Raw genomic sequence first — 16588 nt, 5'->3', positions numbered from 1 at the left:
AGTACTTAAACTGTCAGAAACACAAGTTTTGAAGTGAATGAAATTTGCTACACAGTGTGACTGAACTGAATGTTGTTGCCCTTTGCTTCAAGAGAACTCTATAACTCAAAAGTCCAAGATAAAGAAAGCACGATCATCATTAATTCACTAGCTTTCATCAGATGGGCGCTTTCATTGTGATTTATGAATTATTCTCTTTATTCTTTTATTGCAGCCTTACACTCTGAATGACCTAGACTACCTGGCTATTGTGCTTTAGCAATTTAAAAGTGGCCATAAGTTAAGAATTAAAGCTTTTCTTGATCTTCTCAAAAGAACATGAAAAATTGTTGCACATTTGCACAGCACCAACATTGAATTTATCTATGACATAAGGGTGAATTATTATTATTATTATGAGGATGGTTCATTGACAATCAAAAATGAACCTCATTACACCCCAAGGGCTCTATTTTCTAGGCACAACGATCTAGGCACAAAGTCTAAAGCAGAAAAACATTAATGGTGTGTCCGAATCCACTTTTGCTATTTTAAGGGTGGAAAAATACACTCTGCGACCTGGCGGAGGTCTAACAGGGTTGTGCTAATTCTCTTAATGAGTTTTGGGTGTGTTTTAAGCATAATGTGCATTAAACCAATCAGAGTCTCATCTCATATTTCCTTTAAGAGTCAGTTGCATTATGCTCTGGCGCATTTGCTATTAACATGGCGAAATTTGTAAGAGGAAAAATTTAATGCTTTACTAGCAAGAAAACAGTTTATCAGACCATCTGCAGTGTGAGGATAAAGACTAAGCCTCCTCCATTCAGTCTCTTACTTTATCTTTATTTTATTTTTACTCTACTTTACTCATTAACTTTCGTGGATATGGAAACAATGTTGTACGCACTCCACTAAAGACATCCATTGGCTTACATATTTATTTTCATTTGTTAAGCGCAAAGATTTGTTTCGAAATTATTTCTAAATTCAGTTCTAATTTCCAGCAAAGAATAAATGAACAATAATAACGAAGTATGGTCAAAAAACCATTGTTTATTCCAACACTTATAGGTATTCTTATATTCTTATATGCTGAGGCAAACGTCTCCAAAACCAGACAGAAGGAGAAATTCAAACTTGTTTTTATTACCCATTTAAGCCCACTGTCAACTACAGTAGCCAAAGTTCATAGTTGCCATTTTCCTTTTATGAGGAATTTTTCTACATTATCCTTGTTCAATTTCTCAATGTCATGCAGCAAACAACCAAATAAAAGAGTTCAAGAAAGAAAAAAAAGGAATGGATTTACTTCCTGGCCTTTGACTTCCTACCCCTAATTTTAGGATGCAAAATGGATGCAAACCCTCTCAAATAAAGGCAATTTTCATGAAACTAAAAAACTTAATGCTTCACTAGCGAGAAAAAAAGTTAAACAGCCCATCTGCGTGAGGATAAAGAACGAGCCTCCTCAATTTGGCCTCTTTACTTTCTTTTTACTTTACTCGGTTACTTTCAAGGATAAGGTAACAGTGTTGTACACCCTTGACTGAAAACATCGTCTTCACATCACATTATTATGCCTTATATGATGATGCACGTCTCCAAAACTGAACAGGTAGACAGATCTAAACTTGTATTTATTAAAGCAAATATAAATATTCATATAATAAATAATACTGCTAATAATAATAACATTATGCAAATGCAAATTGTCATGAATAAACCGAAAAAAGACCCCAACCCGAAGAAGACATGGAGGTGTTGGTTTTTATATTAATGTAATAAATAATATTTTTTGTAATATTTTAATGTTTAAATTTTTCATATGTAAAGATATTTGTGTATTGCTGTACATCCTGTGTGTATTAAGCAAGGTAAGCGTTTTGGACCCACATAGGCGCATAACTACTGCACTCTGTGCTGGACTTTAGACCAGCTTTTAGTTGGTCAATGGTGCAGTCTATTTCAGTTCCTCAAAATAACACACCTCTTTTCTAGACCGGACCACCCATGAGTCCACAAAGTGGCGCAAATAGATTTGATATTTAAACAACAAGCCGTAAAACATGAAAATAGGGTGCTGGTCTGAAAATAGCAACAATCACGCCAAACACGTCTTGCGCATTATTGTATGTGTATGCAGGTGCGGGTGTATGATAGAGCACCAAGTCTTACATTAGAAATTACAAGGGTCAAAAAATAGGGTGTAAAATGTTGGCTAATTAAGCACTGATTTTACTCCTGTATAAGTAATGGATTCAAAATCAACTGACATCAGAAATCAAATTGTTCTTAGATGTGATAAGTCATAACTTTTTAGAGTCCCTTTGGGATCTAACTAAAGCAGCAATCATTTAACCTTGTGGATTTCACATGACCCAACATCTGGAATTTGCATTACGTTTTTTTTTTCTCCAACAACTAAATGTGTGTGCGTTCGAGAAACACTTAAGCAGAAAGCAGGTGGGGTCCTTCCTGTCTGAGCCGAGCTGTTGATGGCTTCATTTTCTGGAAGCACATTAACACCTTGAAGGAAATGGGACACTTTGAGGTCGGCCCCTATATTTCAAAATGAAAGTCTGCAAAAATAAAAAACGCTCTCAAACTCAAACTCGTACACTGTAAATGTCACTGACTGTGTAATTTGCAAAAGTGGCACACACAAAAAAAACACTCATTCACTTTCACCATTCATCCTTCCCTTCCAGTTCTATTCATACCACTGTATAGTTTAAATGAAAAACATCCATTATCGCTAACAGCCATTGAATTTTCATCATTATTTGGACATCACGTGGTCACATATTCAGTGGACATGATGGTAATTACAGCTAGTCTTGATCTGCGGTGAGGGAAGCACCTTCCGCCGCTGCTGTCATATGCTTGTCAGAGTCGATTGCTGGCTGAAGGTCTGAGAGTGTGCTTATTGCAAGGCCGTCCTTGATCTGGTGGACATATAATGACCTTAGTCGAAGCCCTGGGCAAGAGAGTGTGCTGTAATGGCTGCCTGGAGGCGGTTGTCAGACAGCCATCCCTATCATGCAGCAATAATGGGGCAAATAGCAGCAGAGTAGCTCATAGGAGGCACTTTTCGGAAGCCTCTGACTCCTCTGTGGATTAAGAGGTGCATTGATCTCTATGGTTGGAGGGGATGAAGAAAAGGCTAAGAAAAGCAAAGGAATGAGGAGATCTGAAGTGGATGGACTTGTGCCTGCTGTTGGTATTCTGCAACCACCTTAGTGGCATAGTTTATTTATTTTTAATATGCGTCACTTTAAATTCTTAAATTTATTCAATAAGTGCAGTTGGAATAATAAGACATTCTAGGGATGTTACTTTACTGACGCCACATTTCTAGTTTTTTTTATCTGTATGTGGCAGCTGCAATTTCATAAATAATGTATATGTTTTGAGTTTAAGTGTTTAATATACAACAGTCTTGAAAAGTTTTATGCTACAGTAGGGATGTACAATATGACAATATCTACAGTTGAAGTCTGAATTATTAGCCCCTCTGTATATTTTCTTCCCAATTTCTGCTTAACAGAGATTTTTCCAACACATTTCTAGACATAATAGTTTTAATAACTCATTTCTAATTACTGATTTATTTTGTCTTTGCCATGATAGCAAAACAGTACATAATATTTTACTAGATATTTTTCAAGATACTAGTATTCAGCTTAAAGAGCCCCTCTTCAACAGGCTGATATGCATGCAAGGTCAAAAACACTTTCATTGTCTTATAATATGCATTTATTTTTACCTAATTATCCTAACGACTCCCATATGATTTGTTCAGGGATTCATTTGTTCCCAAATTCATCCCTAGTGTGGTGCTAATCTGCACTGATTGGTCCGATGACCCAGTCTATTGCGATTGGTCGACTGGGTTCAGTGTGGGACAGAGGGAAATGCCCACTACGGCTTATCAATTCTATCAATTCTCAATTCTAAGATCACCTTTGCATGCATATTGGACCATCCTTATTGTCGAACCCTGCTTTTAAGAATTATGTGGGAAAATTATTTTCAACCAGCCGAAGTGGCTATAGTGGAAGTGTTTGTCTACATCTACCCGGGTGATAATATATATATATATATATATATATATATATATATATATATATATATATATATATATATATATATATATATATATATATATATATATATATATATGTATATGTGTGTGTGCAATAATTTTTCATAATTTATTTAAACGCAAAATTACACGTCATTATGGGGATGCTGACATACAAATAAAAACATCATAAGAAAATTGCAATTTTATATTTTGCATTTTATTTAGCTGTTTTTTTTTATCTTTGACCTGTAATCATTTGTTTTTGAAAAATATATGTTTTATATTGGGCGTCATGATGGCGCAGTGGGTAGCACGATTGCCTCAAGAAGGTCGCTGGTTCGTGCCCCAGCTGGGTCAGTTGGCATTTCTGTGTAGAGTTTGCATGTTCTGATCCCGGACGAGCCCCCAATTTCATGTTACGCAACGTCTAGGGGTAAGGACGCAACATGAAAGGGAAGACTGCACACACAATGCTGTTTAAGAAAATATATAGAGATTTTATTTACACAATGATTTTCTCAAACAAAATTTGTCTTTTTTAACTTATTCAATAATAAACAAAACAATGTAAATTCAAATTTCCTCTAACTTCCCTATTTTCAGCAAAAGTAAAAGTAAGTAAATAAATTTTATTACCTAAATCTGTTGTCCACAAAAACAATCAATAAAAAGAAATTACAATAGAAAATGGCATAACTTCATACTTACTATGTACAAATATTTACACTCAGAGAACATGTGGGTTTCCTCCGGGTGTTTCAGTTTACCCCACAGTCCAAAGACGTGCTATAGGTGAAATGAATAAGCTAAACTGGCTGTATTGTATGAGTATGAAAGAGTGTGTATGGGTGTTTTTCAGTGTTGGGTTGCGGCTGGAAGGGCATCCGCTGCGTAAAACATATGCTGGATAAGTTGGTGGTTCATTCCGCTGTGGCGACTCCAGATTAATAAAGGGACTAAGCCGAAAAGAAAATGAATGAATTTTTTATATTTTAATAATATTTATTTTATATTTCTATATTTTTAATTAAACATTTAGAAGCAGAACAATCAGTAGAAGCAGAACAGTCAATCCTGCACACTATCAGAACTTGCTGAATAATTTATTAACTGTAACATTGCATTTAATAAATTATTCAGCAAGTATTGATAGTGGCTAGGATTGCTTGCTGTCATTTTGCACATTTTCAAATTGTGCTTTTTTCCTACACACCTATTGTTGCTTCAGGTGTGTTTTGTATGATTATGTTATTTATATGTGGTCAGTTGGGCAGCACGGTGGCTCAGTGGTTAACATTGTCCCCTCACAGCAAGATAGTTGCTGGTTCGAGTCCTAGCTGGGCCAGTTGCCATTTCTGTGTAGAGTTTGCATGTTCTCCCCATTCACGTGGGTGTTCTCCGGGAGCTCTGGTTTCCCCCACAGTTCAAAGACTTGCGCTACTAGTGAAATGGATGAACTAAACTGGCCGTAGTGTTTGAGTGTGTATGAATAAGCGAGTGTAAGGGTGTTTTCTTGTACTGGGTTGTGACTGCAATGGCATCTGCTGCATAAAACATATGCCAAAAAAGTTGGCGGTTCATTCCACTGTGGCAATGCCTTATAAATAAGGAACTAAGCCAAAGGAAAATGAATAAATGTAAGTGGTCAGTTTAAATACAGTAATCTGTAAGTTGATTGAATGTGCAGAAATGGTACTATATTGTTATCAGGATATGGTATTTTTGTCAAATCGGCCAGCATAAGCTACAGGTTAGAAACACAGTGATTTTTGGATGAACTTTTGGGATCAACAGTCCCCTTAAACAGTGGTTCTAAACCAGGGGCCTCATAACCAGTGTTGGGAGTAATGCGTTACAAAAGTAATGTATTACAGTAATGTATTACATTTTCCAGTAACGCAGTAGTGTAAGGCATTACTTATACATTTTCAGTAATATTTTACTCGGTACATGTTCAGTAACGCGTGCGTTACAACAAACTTTTCGCCCGCAAGACATTACCAAATAAAAAATACCGCAAGTAAGTTCTATTTTCTGTTCGTGGTTAGTGAATATATGCGCGTGTTGTCATTATAATATCCCTCTGGCTATTGGAACTTTTTTACTTTGAACGCGGAATGACTTCAGCCTCAGAGCTCGAGGTCCGAGGCTATTGGCTCAGCCCGGTTCACAGTAAGGTCAAGCCCTGACGTGCAGCGGAAAAGCGGCAAAAATAGATGAGCAGAAGACATTCGCGAGATGGACGTATGTGCATATGGCGTTATTTCACTGACAACAGTCGTAAGCGCAGTTTTACAAGAGCGCATTCATGTAATTCTCTGTTCGTGGACAACTCGACCGCAATTTTTTTTCCGCAGTCGCATGCACTCAAAACAAGGCTGCTCACGTGCGAATGATCTGCTCTGGCTCCATCAGATGATGCAGACTCACATTATGTGCCTCATGTTTCCTCTTCTTTTCGTGCTTTTGCTCTCCAGAGATCCTCCTGTTCAATTGGTTATCCCAAGAATGTTGATATGGTTTATATATTGCTACAGTATTTATTAGCAATACACGAACACTAAAAGGTTATGATAAATTCTATAATAAATACTTGTGTTTTGAGTGTTAGATATACTGCCTATGTTTTAGGCTAGTATTATTTACAATTTGTTAATGAATGCTTCAGCATACTGTAGTATTAAGAATAGTGAACTGATAAAATGAAATACAAAGTGTAGTTTTACTACAGTAAAGTGTGGTGAATTGTAGTATAATACACCCTATATTGTAAAAAAAAAACTACAGCACTGGGTAATTTGTTTATATTACGCTTGTGTTACCATAGCAACTAATATTAGCACAACTGATTAATTGAAGTACTTTACTGTAGAACTGTTCAAAACACTGTACATGACAGGGAAAATGTCCTCCACAATCTCATCAGCAATGTGGAAGACAACAGAGACGTGTTCAATTTATTTTAGTTCCCATGATAAAATGGGATTGATAGTGAGATTAATTTGAGGAGTGAATAGTTCAGTAGGCTATAATACCTCATCAAGTTTTCCCCTATTTTTATCGGTTACATTTCTGCTTGCATTCGTTATATTTTTGTTTAAATGTTGTTTTATTTGATTAGTATGGTGCACCTTTAGGATGTTTAATAAATGTTTTTTAAAAATGTATTCTTTGCATTCAACTTTTCTCTGTGTCTTAAGTGTTTGAAATTGGAAATATTTCATCATATAACAAACAACAAAAAAGGTTATAGTGGATTAGAATAAAAAATTTATATGTAAGTCTATTTTAGTATTTTGGTTATTGTTAATAAATAGTGTACAAATATAAATTATATCAAAAAGCATGAAAGGAAGAGGGAACACAAGACACAAATTGTGAGTCTGCATATAATCTCACTGAGCGAGTAGTGTACTGTGAGCGCACAAGAAATTTTGTGCGTGAGCAGTGCATATTTGAGAGAGCATGAGAAAATTTGCACGCGAGCAGCGTATATTTGAGAGCTCACAAGCAGTTTTGTCCACAAAGGAAATCGGTGCACGAGCATTATATTGAGAAAGCTATGTTCATCATGCTCACTTTGTGCATGACAGTTTTGTGTTGTGAACCTGAATTTAAAGTGAATAGAATAATGGCAAGATTAAGAAAAAAATGCATCTCGCCATGGCATTGGAGTTTACATATAGGCCTGTTGTGTCTAATATGAAAATAGCCAAGCTATTCACAGATATTGCCAGATAATCACTTTACCTTTACCACACTTTCAACAGACTTTGATCATTTGTGATTCTGGCTCTTATCCTTTCTTGCATTGTCTTGAGCCTTCACGTTGCCAAATATATACTATATTGTTAGTAGCCTGGATAGGTCACCGTCATTCTGCTACATCATATCGCTTTCTACTGGATGTAAAATGCTCTGCAGTACATTTAGTCATTTTAGAATGTTAAGTTCTAATTCTGTAGTTATTTTGGTGAAAGTAACTAAAAAGTAATATAAGAGTAATGTAACATATTACAATTTTGAGACAGTAATATTGTAAGGTAAGGGATTACTTTTAAATCACAGTAATAAGTAATCTGTAATGTATTACAGTTTGGAAGTAACTTGCACAACACTGCTCATAACAAGCTTATAATAAGGTACAGCAACTAAAAATCAAGATATTTCTAGTGTTTCGAATTTTTTTTCAATGTAAGTGGTGGACAAAACGTTGGTTGGTGAAATCAAAAGGTAAGTCAAAAATGAATTTTAACTCATTAACTCATTTTAACTCGTTTACATGTTTTATTAGATTTTATAGCTGTCAGATTTGTGAATAGGGTTTCATTTGCATTTGACCTCATAAGTGTGTCTTTGCTAAATGGATATAAATATAATTTTCAAATCCTGTGCCAGAATTTTACTATGTCGACTAAAGCATCAGAATCACCATGATTGCTGTCATTATGGGTTAAATAAAACATATTTTTTTTGTCATACAGATACAAATTGTAAATTGTACAAAGCTAAATAAATTTGTGTGTAATCTACTCTCTCAAAAACAGAACTTTGTGGTTTAACAAAATAAATGCGTTATGCAACTATGTTGTTAAAGCTGACATGTTATATTAATGTTGCATTCAAAATGTATCGCTTAACTAGGATTGGTATGGATGCGTTTGTGAATGCAAGAGTGTATGGGTGTTTCCCAGTACTGGGTTGTGGCTGGAAGGGGATTCGCTATAAAACATATTTTGGAATAGTTGGTGGCTCATTCTGCTGTCTAGATCCCTAGATCCCTGATCCCCGATCACGCATATTAGCTGTGTCATACCTGACATGTAAATAACTAATATCCCATAACACGCTCTCATGTTTATTTCATTTAATTCGTTTTTTACATTTTTGTGAGGAGAAACTGTTGTAACACTTTAGCTTAAATAACAACTCACACTATAAATTACTGGCATATTACCTGCCTATTGTTAAGATATAGGTAGTTTTTTTTTGTACTTGGATGATCTTATTCTACATCCCTAATCCTATCCAATACCTAAACCCACCTTACTAGCTACCTTACTACAATAGCTATTGATAAGCTGCCTATTAATAATTTATTGAACTACATGTCTTAATTGTTTATATTGTATTATATTGTTAATTAATAGTGTTAATTGAATATTAACCACCATATGCATTTAGACCTGTTCAGGTTCCTCTGGAATTCATCCCAGACCAGCCTCCTGAATGCTCTCAGATCAGAAAAATAATGCATGAAGTGACCAGGTGTAAGCCCATAAGACTCAACATAAATGTATCTCCTTTTTGCATAAAATTTTTTAATTTAAGCTTATTTAATATGGGCCACAAATGTGCTTCACTTTTGACTTGAAGTGGTGTTCATATGGGCTTTCCTTTACTCTGGAATCAAAGAACTTTTTTTTTTTAGCATACAGTATATGTGCATACCATAAAACCCGTATCTCAATCTGTTTCCCTCTGGCTTTGGCTCTATTTTTATTCTGTCCTGCTAATGCAGTGCAGATGTTTCATATCTATCTTGTCAGATGTTTTAGATAGCGACCTCTTTTAGCATTTGAAAGTGTGATTTGACCAGAAGGCACATTCTGATCTATAGTTGAAAGTGCAGAGTCAGCTGCTCAACATTAGCTGAATGTAAAGAGTCACATGAAAGCACTTGTGTATAGAGGACTGTAGGCAGAGGAACCCTTGGAGCTGCACCAAGATCTCCCCCTGCAGAGTCCCATCATTGTTCCCCTCCTCCAACTCTTCTCACTTTGATTCTCTGTGCCCCTTGAGCCCCCATGCTGGGCTCACTTCCTTATTAAGTTCCAGCCAGTAGTGCTGCTAGGTGATCTTTTCCAAGGCGATAGAATGGTACTCAGTGGTGGTGACCTGACTGCTTTGGCTGAAAATCAATTGCGAGTGGAATAGGGGTTTAAGAATCGATCCCAAACATTGTTCACTATAAAGCCAATCAGAGTTTTCTATTGTACTGATGGCAGCAATGTTGCTGATTAAAAATTCTGGGGGGTTGGGAATTATCGTATTAGTTGACCCCAAAATCTAAATTTGGTTATTAATTACTTAACCTCATGTCATTTGAAAAATGAAAGGTGGAATTTGAGAGATCTCTCATGTTCTGCAAAAAATGCTGGGTTCCACACAATTGATTTGTGTTGCACTGTAAAATATATCTGTAAATGGACAGTTTCCATATTTTGTGTTTTCGGTTTATTTACAGTATGAATATAATGTGAATTATAGGATGTTCATCTCTGCTCTGTGGACTTTTGATATAGAAAATTTAACCCCACAGTACTTTTATTGACATTTTAATAGTTAGAAATAATATAATGTATAAGAAATAATATGTAGAGAAATTGTGGAGATATACAGAAAATGTACTGGCAGTTTATTACAAGGTTTTTGTATTGTACTATACAACACCAACCAAGACAATTTATCTTTTTAAACTTGTTAATTAAATGTTAATAAAAGTCATTTTCTTGAACTTTTCAAGGTTAAAAGTTGTTGGAAGAAAGATCAAGGTCTCATAACACAATTTAAAAGAATAAAGAAGTGAAGTTTATTTATTAACTAATTTTGAGAGGATCACATGCTTATGATTAGGGCTGTGTGATTTGGGCAAAATATCTAATTGTATTTTTTTTAACATATATTGCAATTTAGATTTGATTTGTGATTTAATTTTATAGTCAGTTTAGGTGCTGGTCGTTGTATTTCCTAATGCTGGCAACAATCCTGCAACAGCTCTTACAAATGACCTGTTTTTGTTCGGTGTCCAAAATATTCCCATATTACTGATGTATTAACCAGAGTTTCTTATCTCAGTGTCTTCGTCTTGAAAAATACCCTCCACCCACCCCTACACCCCTTCCCCCCTTTCTAGATAGGCAAAACAGTGGCCCAGTGATTAGCACTGCTGCCTCACAGCAAGAATCTCTCTGGTTAAAGTCCCTATCAAACCAGTCGACATTCCTGTGCGGAGTTTGCCCGTACTCGTGTTCGCATAGGTTTTCCCCGGGTTCTCCAGTTTCCTCCCACAGTCCAGAACCTAAGTAAATTGAACATACCAAATTGGCATCATAGTCAAGCTTTTAGCAAGCCTATATCTCTCCTTAACCATCTCTATATCCGTCATTAGCCAGAAATAAGTGGGGGTAGTTCATCGACATCTACCAGAGCTCAAATTCCCTTTCGCCCTGCTAACAGGAGGGAGCCCTGGGTTCAAGGAAATAACTCAGGGCTCTCTCCCAGGACAGCATGGTTTATTATCAATCATCAGTTAAGTGTGAACTCTTGAAATGGGGGGAAATAAAAATATTAAAACATGAATCACAAAATACGGAAAACTGCAAATTTATGGATATTTTTTACAGTGTGGGACAACATAAATAAATTACATATTAGTTTTTACAAATTTAAGTGGATTGAACATAAAACAATTAAGTTGTCAACGACAATTGTGTTTTTTCAGCTCATTTTAAGTAAGTAGTTCGAACAAACTACAAACTGCATTTTTTGAGTATATACTAAACAACAAGGCGTCAAACTCATGACGAAACAAAACAATCATGCATACACGATATAAAAAAGCATGGGCTTTTATTATACTGTAACATTAAACACAGCGTCACACGCTCTAGATTTTTGCTGTATGCTTTTCGTCTTTTCTGCTGGAGTTGAATATCTGGAGTTGAATATAACTTGCATGGAAGACGTGATTAAAGGGAATTCTACGTGTTCGTAACAAACGCGCATCATTTGTGCTGCCCAGTTTACATTGACGTTGCATGAAATCTCTATTTACAAGAATGCTTATGTGCATTTGGTGTGAATCATGCTTTCGTTGGCCAAAAAAAATTATAAGGGGGCCTGTCATTGTTTTAAATACTTATTTGTTTTTGGATGTTTGCATGGAAACGACAATTGTGGCGTTTTCAAAAATCTTCCACTTTGAAACGCATTTTCAGATTTTTGCATTTTCAGCCCCCCAAAAAATTGTAATAGTTGTGTAAACAAAAAGGCAAAACGCATTTAAAATGTCATGTTTTTGTCTGAAATGTTGTGTAAATGGCCCCTGAAGCTGCCTTTCCACTGCACATGACATTCGGGCACAACTGTCGGAATACACCCCCTTGTGGCAATCACACATAATTTTCAGTTTTGTCGTGCACCATGGGAGAGAAGCTGGATTCTCTCAGAGTTCAAAATAAAGAAGTGCAAAAGCAAGAGCCATTATTCTCCGTCCGTTCACTATAGATGAATGAATGAATGAATACTAGAAACTCATAGACCACAAATATTTTTTGGAGGGAATGTGAAGACAACATAAAAATATATATATTTTTAATACTCATTTATGAATAGAAATGTTTTTTAATATATACTTTTTTTCTGATTCAAAAAATTACAAAAAAAAAAAAATATTTCCAATCTTGCGCGCTCAGATCTGCTTGGAAAACATTGGAATACATCACATCCAGTTGATCGGTCAAATATGGTCTAGTCGCAGGAGTTCAAATAATTTAACGGATCCACAGCTCAAATATCTGAATTTTCTGCATACCGATATGATCGAAACTCCTGGACTACTCTCCATTGGAAATGAATAACTTCCTGTCTGTCGCTTGTCATTTCTCGTGTGCAGTGAAAAGGCGGCTTGAGTGTATTTCTTTAGTTTTATTAATTTTAAAGGAGAATCACAAACAACACTGAGGAATCAATTCTTCTTATTTGCTTTGTATGTTTTAAATTGAGAAACTGGAATCTCAGCTGATGCTAAAACTTTCAGAATCGATGTAGTCCTATAAACATTGTCTAAACATTACCGTAGAACCACAAAGCGGGAGAACTAGGGCAGCTGAAGGCCTTCGGGCTTTCTCACGAACATGGTGTCACTGGAAACTTTCCTGCGCTTCTCACTCAGAGAATTAATTTGGGTTGGAAGTGATTTGGTCGAGGTTTTTATTTATTGTTAGAATGAGAATTAGAGTTACGGTTTGCGCTCATAAGGGAATATATTCCATGAAAGTATGTTTACGTGTCCCTGCTCATAAAAACAGCCCGGAGGGGGTCATCTGAAACTCAAACAAGGCTTGACATGTTAGTGTGTTCATGTGTGGAGAGACTGGGCCTCAAAACCAGATTGAAAATATGACTTAAATGCCCCCATGTGTGAGAATATGGCAGCCAGCATTGTCTACATTTTCTTCGCCCGTGCTCCAGGAGAGGAACCTAGAGAAGTTATGACTGTTGACACAGCTGTAGATGCATGTTTTGATGTTATTCATATTTTGAGGACCTCTAACTTCCTCAAGTTGTTGTCCGGAAGCCAGACACAAACAGGTTGTGATTTTGTTTGGCTCTGGTCATCCTCACACATTCACACTGATACGTTGAGTTTGACATGACCTGATACACGCGTAGTGCTAAAACAGGCAGTGATTTTTTAGATGAATAATAATGAATGATAAAAAAATTAATAATAAAAAAAAGTGAAATAAAATAAAAAAGGGTTTATTTGCAACAATGCAATAGAAAGATAGAATATAAACAAACAACAACAATAAAAAAGCCACAACAAAAGCCTTTGTGGAAAAATCCAAAACACAAACTAACACAAGTCACAATAGGGTATATGCACAGCTAGTGTTTCTTCCCATACTGATAAACTTCCGGTGAATGGTTAATGTGACTTTTTTCAGTTTTATACGGTTCCTTTTACAGCATCGATGTTGTAATGTAATTCAAATATAATCAGTTAAACAGACTTTAGCATTCATTTAGTTGTTCAAGTGTAAAACAAGACGCAAAGCCGTTTACACGCATTCACCCGTCAGGATTAGCAAGCTAGCGGAGAAGCTCCATTGAATATACTGGAGTAAAATAAACGTTCATTTTTAAATACATGGCACGAAATAAAGTAATTTAATGCAGTGCTTCTTGTATATTCTGAGACCCACTTTATATCGGCTATCACTCAGCCAGTGGAGATCGTTAATTTTGAAAGAAAACAGACCTTAAACATGCTGATTTTGTAACTGCATACAGTTCCCGGAAGTGCTTGACCCAGGTTACTGACAAATTAAAAGTCATTCCGCATACTTCTGCATAAACCCTATTAAATTAATAAGAAAACAATGGGAATATGACAATAGATAACACAAAACTGATATTTACAGCAATTATAAAATGTAAATGTTTTGTATCTTTTGTCGAATAAATGCAAAAAAGAAAATAAGACATATCTTCATTACTTCATTTATTTTATTTTCAGCTTAGGTCGCCACAGCGGAATGAATCACCAACTTATCCAGCATATGTTTTACGCCGCGGATGCCCTTCCAGCGGCAACTTATCACTGGGAAACACTCATTCACTTTCATTTACACACATACACTACACACAATTTAGCTCACCCAATTCACCTGTACCGCATGTCTTTGGACTGTGGGGGGAAACTGGAGCACCCGGAGGAAACCCACACAAAAATGGGGAGAACATGCAAACTCCACTCAAAAATGCCAACTGACCCAGCCGAGGCTCGAACCAGCAACTTTCAAAATCAAAACTGCGCCGCCCAACATATATCTTGTTTTGAAAATTTAGCAACTGGTGTTTATTTTATTTTATTTTATTTTATTTTATTTTATTTTATTTTATTTTATTTTATTTTATTTTATTTTATTTTATTTTATTTTATTTTATTTTATTTATTTATTTATTTTTTTCAGTTCAATTCACTTTCACGGCATTTCTATTCTATTCTATTCTATTCTATTCTATTCTATTCTATTCTATTTCGATTCCATTTCATTTAATCTTGAATCAATTTCAAATTGAAATCCGATTAAATCAAATTTGATTTGATACATTTTTGTAAATCAAAATGTTTTACATTTTCGTAAATTGATTTGTGTTGATTTGCCCTTATAAGCAGGGATACACATTATCCAGGGATACACATCTCTCTTCCTTTTGCAGTGTCAGGGAGATTGATCTCAGGTCGATCTCAAAACTCCCACACTGCTTAGGCTAAGGTGAACTCCCTGAGAGTAAAACATTTAGCAAATGAAACTTAGGCTAATTTTGTCTAAAATATAGAGCAAATATGAACGGTGGGAGGAAATTGGGGAACTTGGGGTAAACCCACCCGGACACGGGGAGAACATGCAAACTCTGCACAGAAATACCACATGGCCCGGCGAGGACCCGGAGCCAGTGGTATTCTTGCTATGAGGCAACAGTGCTAGTCACTGTGCCGCCGTGCTGCCCATTCTAGATTAAGGTGGAGGAAGGGGGGTTTCTTCTAGACGAAGACAGTTGTCAAAAGGAAATGAGGATATATAGTGACTTGGGATGCTTTGATTAGCTAATGTGGGCCAGCTGGGTCAATAATGAGTGCGTGCTCCTCTCGAAATCTGTCTAATATTAAACTTCACTTTGTGTGCATATACAGTTAAAGTTAAAATTATTAACCCTTCTGTGAATATTTCCCAGTTTGCTTAATAGAGCAAGGAATTTTTCACAGTATTTCCTATATTATTTTTTCTTCTGGTGAAAATATTTTTTGTTTTATTTCGTCTGGAATAAAAGCAGTTTTATTTTATTTTATTTTTTAAGGTTTAAGTTTTTTTAAGGCAATATTATTAGCCCTCTTAAGCAATATTTTGTTTTTGACTGTCTACACAACAAACCATTATTATACAATGACTTGCCTAATTACTCTAACTAACCTAATTAACCTAGTTAAGCCTTTAAATGTCACTTTAAGCTGAATACTGGAATCAAAAAAATATCTAGTCAAATATTATTTTCATCATGGCAAAGATAAAAGAAATCAGACATTAGAAATGAGTTATTAAAACTATTATGTTTAGAAATGTGTTGAAAAAAATCTTCTTTCCCATTAAACAGAAATTAGGGAAAAAAATATACAGGGGGGGCTAATAATTCAGGAGGGCAAATAATTCTTCAACTGTATATATATTTGTTTGTTTTGTTGTGTTTTCCACAGTTCATATTTATAGCATTGTCCATTATGATGACCCATGCTTCACATGAACAGAGTCACATAGTGATGTTTCAGTCTGTGAGTCCCGAACATGTGTTTCTGAAGGTGTAGATTCTGACTGTTTTATTGCACATTGATTGCGGTGTGATTAATCTTTCTCTGCTTCTCCCTCTGTCTCTCTGTGTGTGTTTTCCCCAGTTTGCTCTCCTCCATCACACATCCCACCGGCTCTGAAGGGAAGCCCACGGAGAGCTACATTTCAGCGGAGAGTGAGAGTGACAGAAGTGAACGCAATGGGAAGAAAGTGTGTTTTAATGTGACAGGAGACGAGCAGGAGGACTCGGGTCACGACACCATCAGCAACCGGGACTCCTATAGGTAAATGTGCTTACAGTGACCATACTTTTACTGTCAAATGGGGTGTCTGTCTTCTGTAAAAATAACATCTCTGATAGGTTTCTCAACTTGTTTTATTG

The 16588-nt window shown here is 35.8% G+C and overlaps 1 protein-coding gene across 1 annotated transcript in view; it reads left to right on the top strand.

Annotated features, from left to right (window-relative positions):
- The window catches only part of prex2 (phosphatidylinositol-3,4,5-trisphosphate-dependent Rac exchange factor 2), a 288313-nt gene that overhangs the window by 175080 nt on the left and 96645 nt on the right, over nt 1-16588 (top strand). Inside the window, exon 26 of the mRNA XM_056450252.1 lies at nt 16311-16490. Within this exon, the coding sequence (XP_056306227.1) occupies nt 16311-16490 (180 nt within the window). The remainder of the gene's footprint in view (nt 1-16310; nt 16491-16588) is intronic.

This window comes from Danio aesculapii, chromosome 24 (assembly GCF_903798145.1).
Source record: "Danio aesculapii chromosome 24, fDanAes4.1, whole genome shotgun sequence".
NCBI classification, from domain to species: domain Eukaryota; kingdom Metazoa; phylum Chordata; class Actinopteri; order Cypriniformes; family Danionidae; genus Danio; species Danio aesculapii.
Note: the sequence above shows the minus strand (reverse complement) of the source record. Positions and strands in the feature narration are given on the sequence as shown.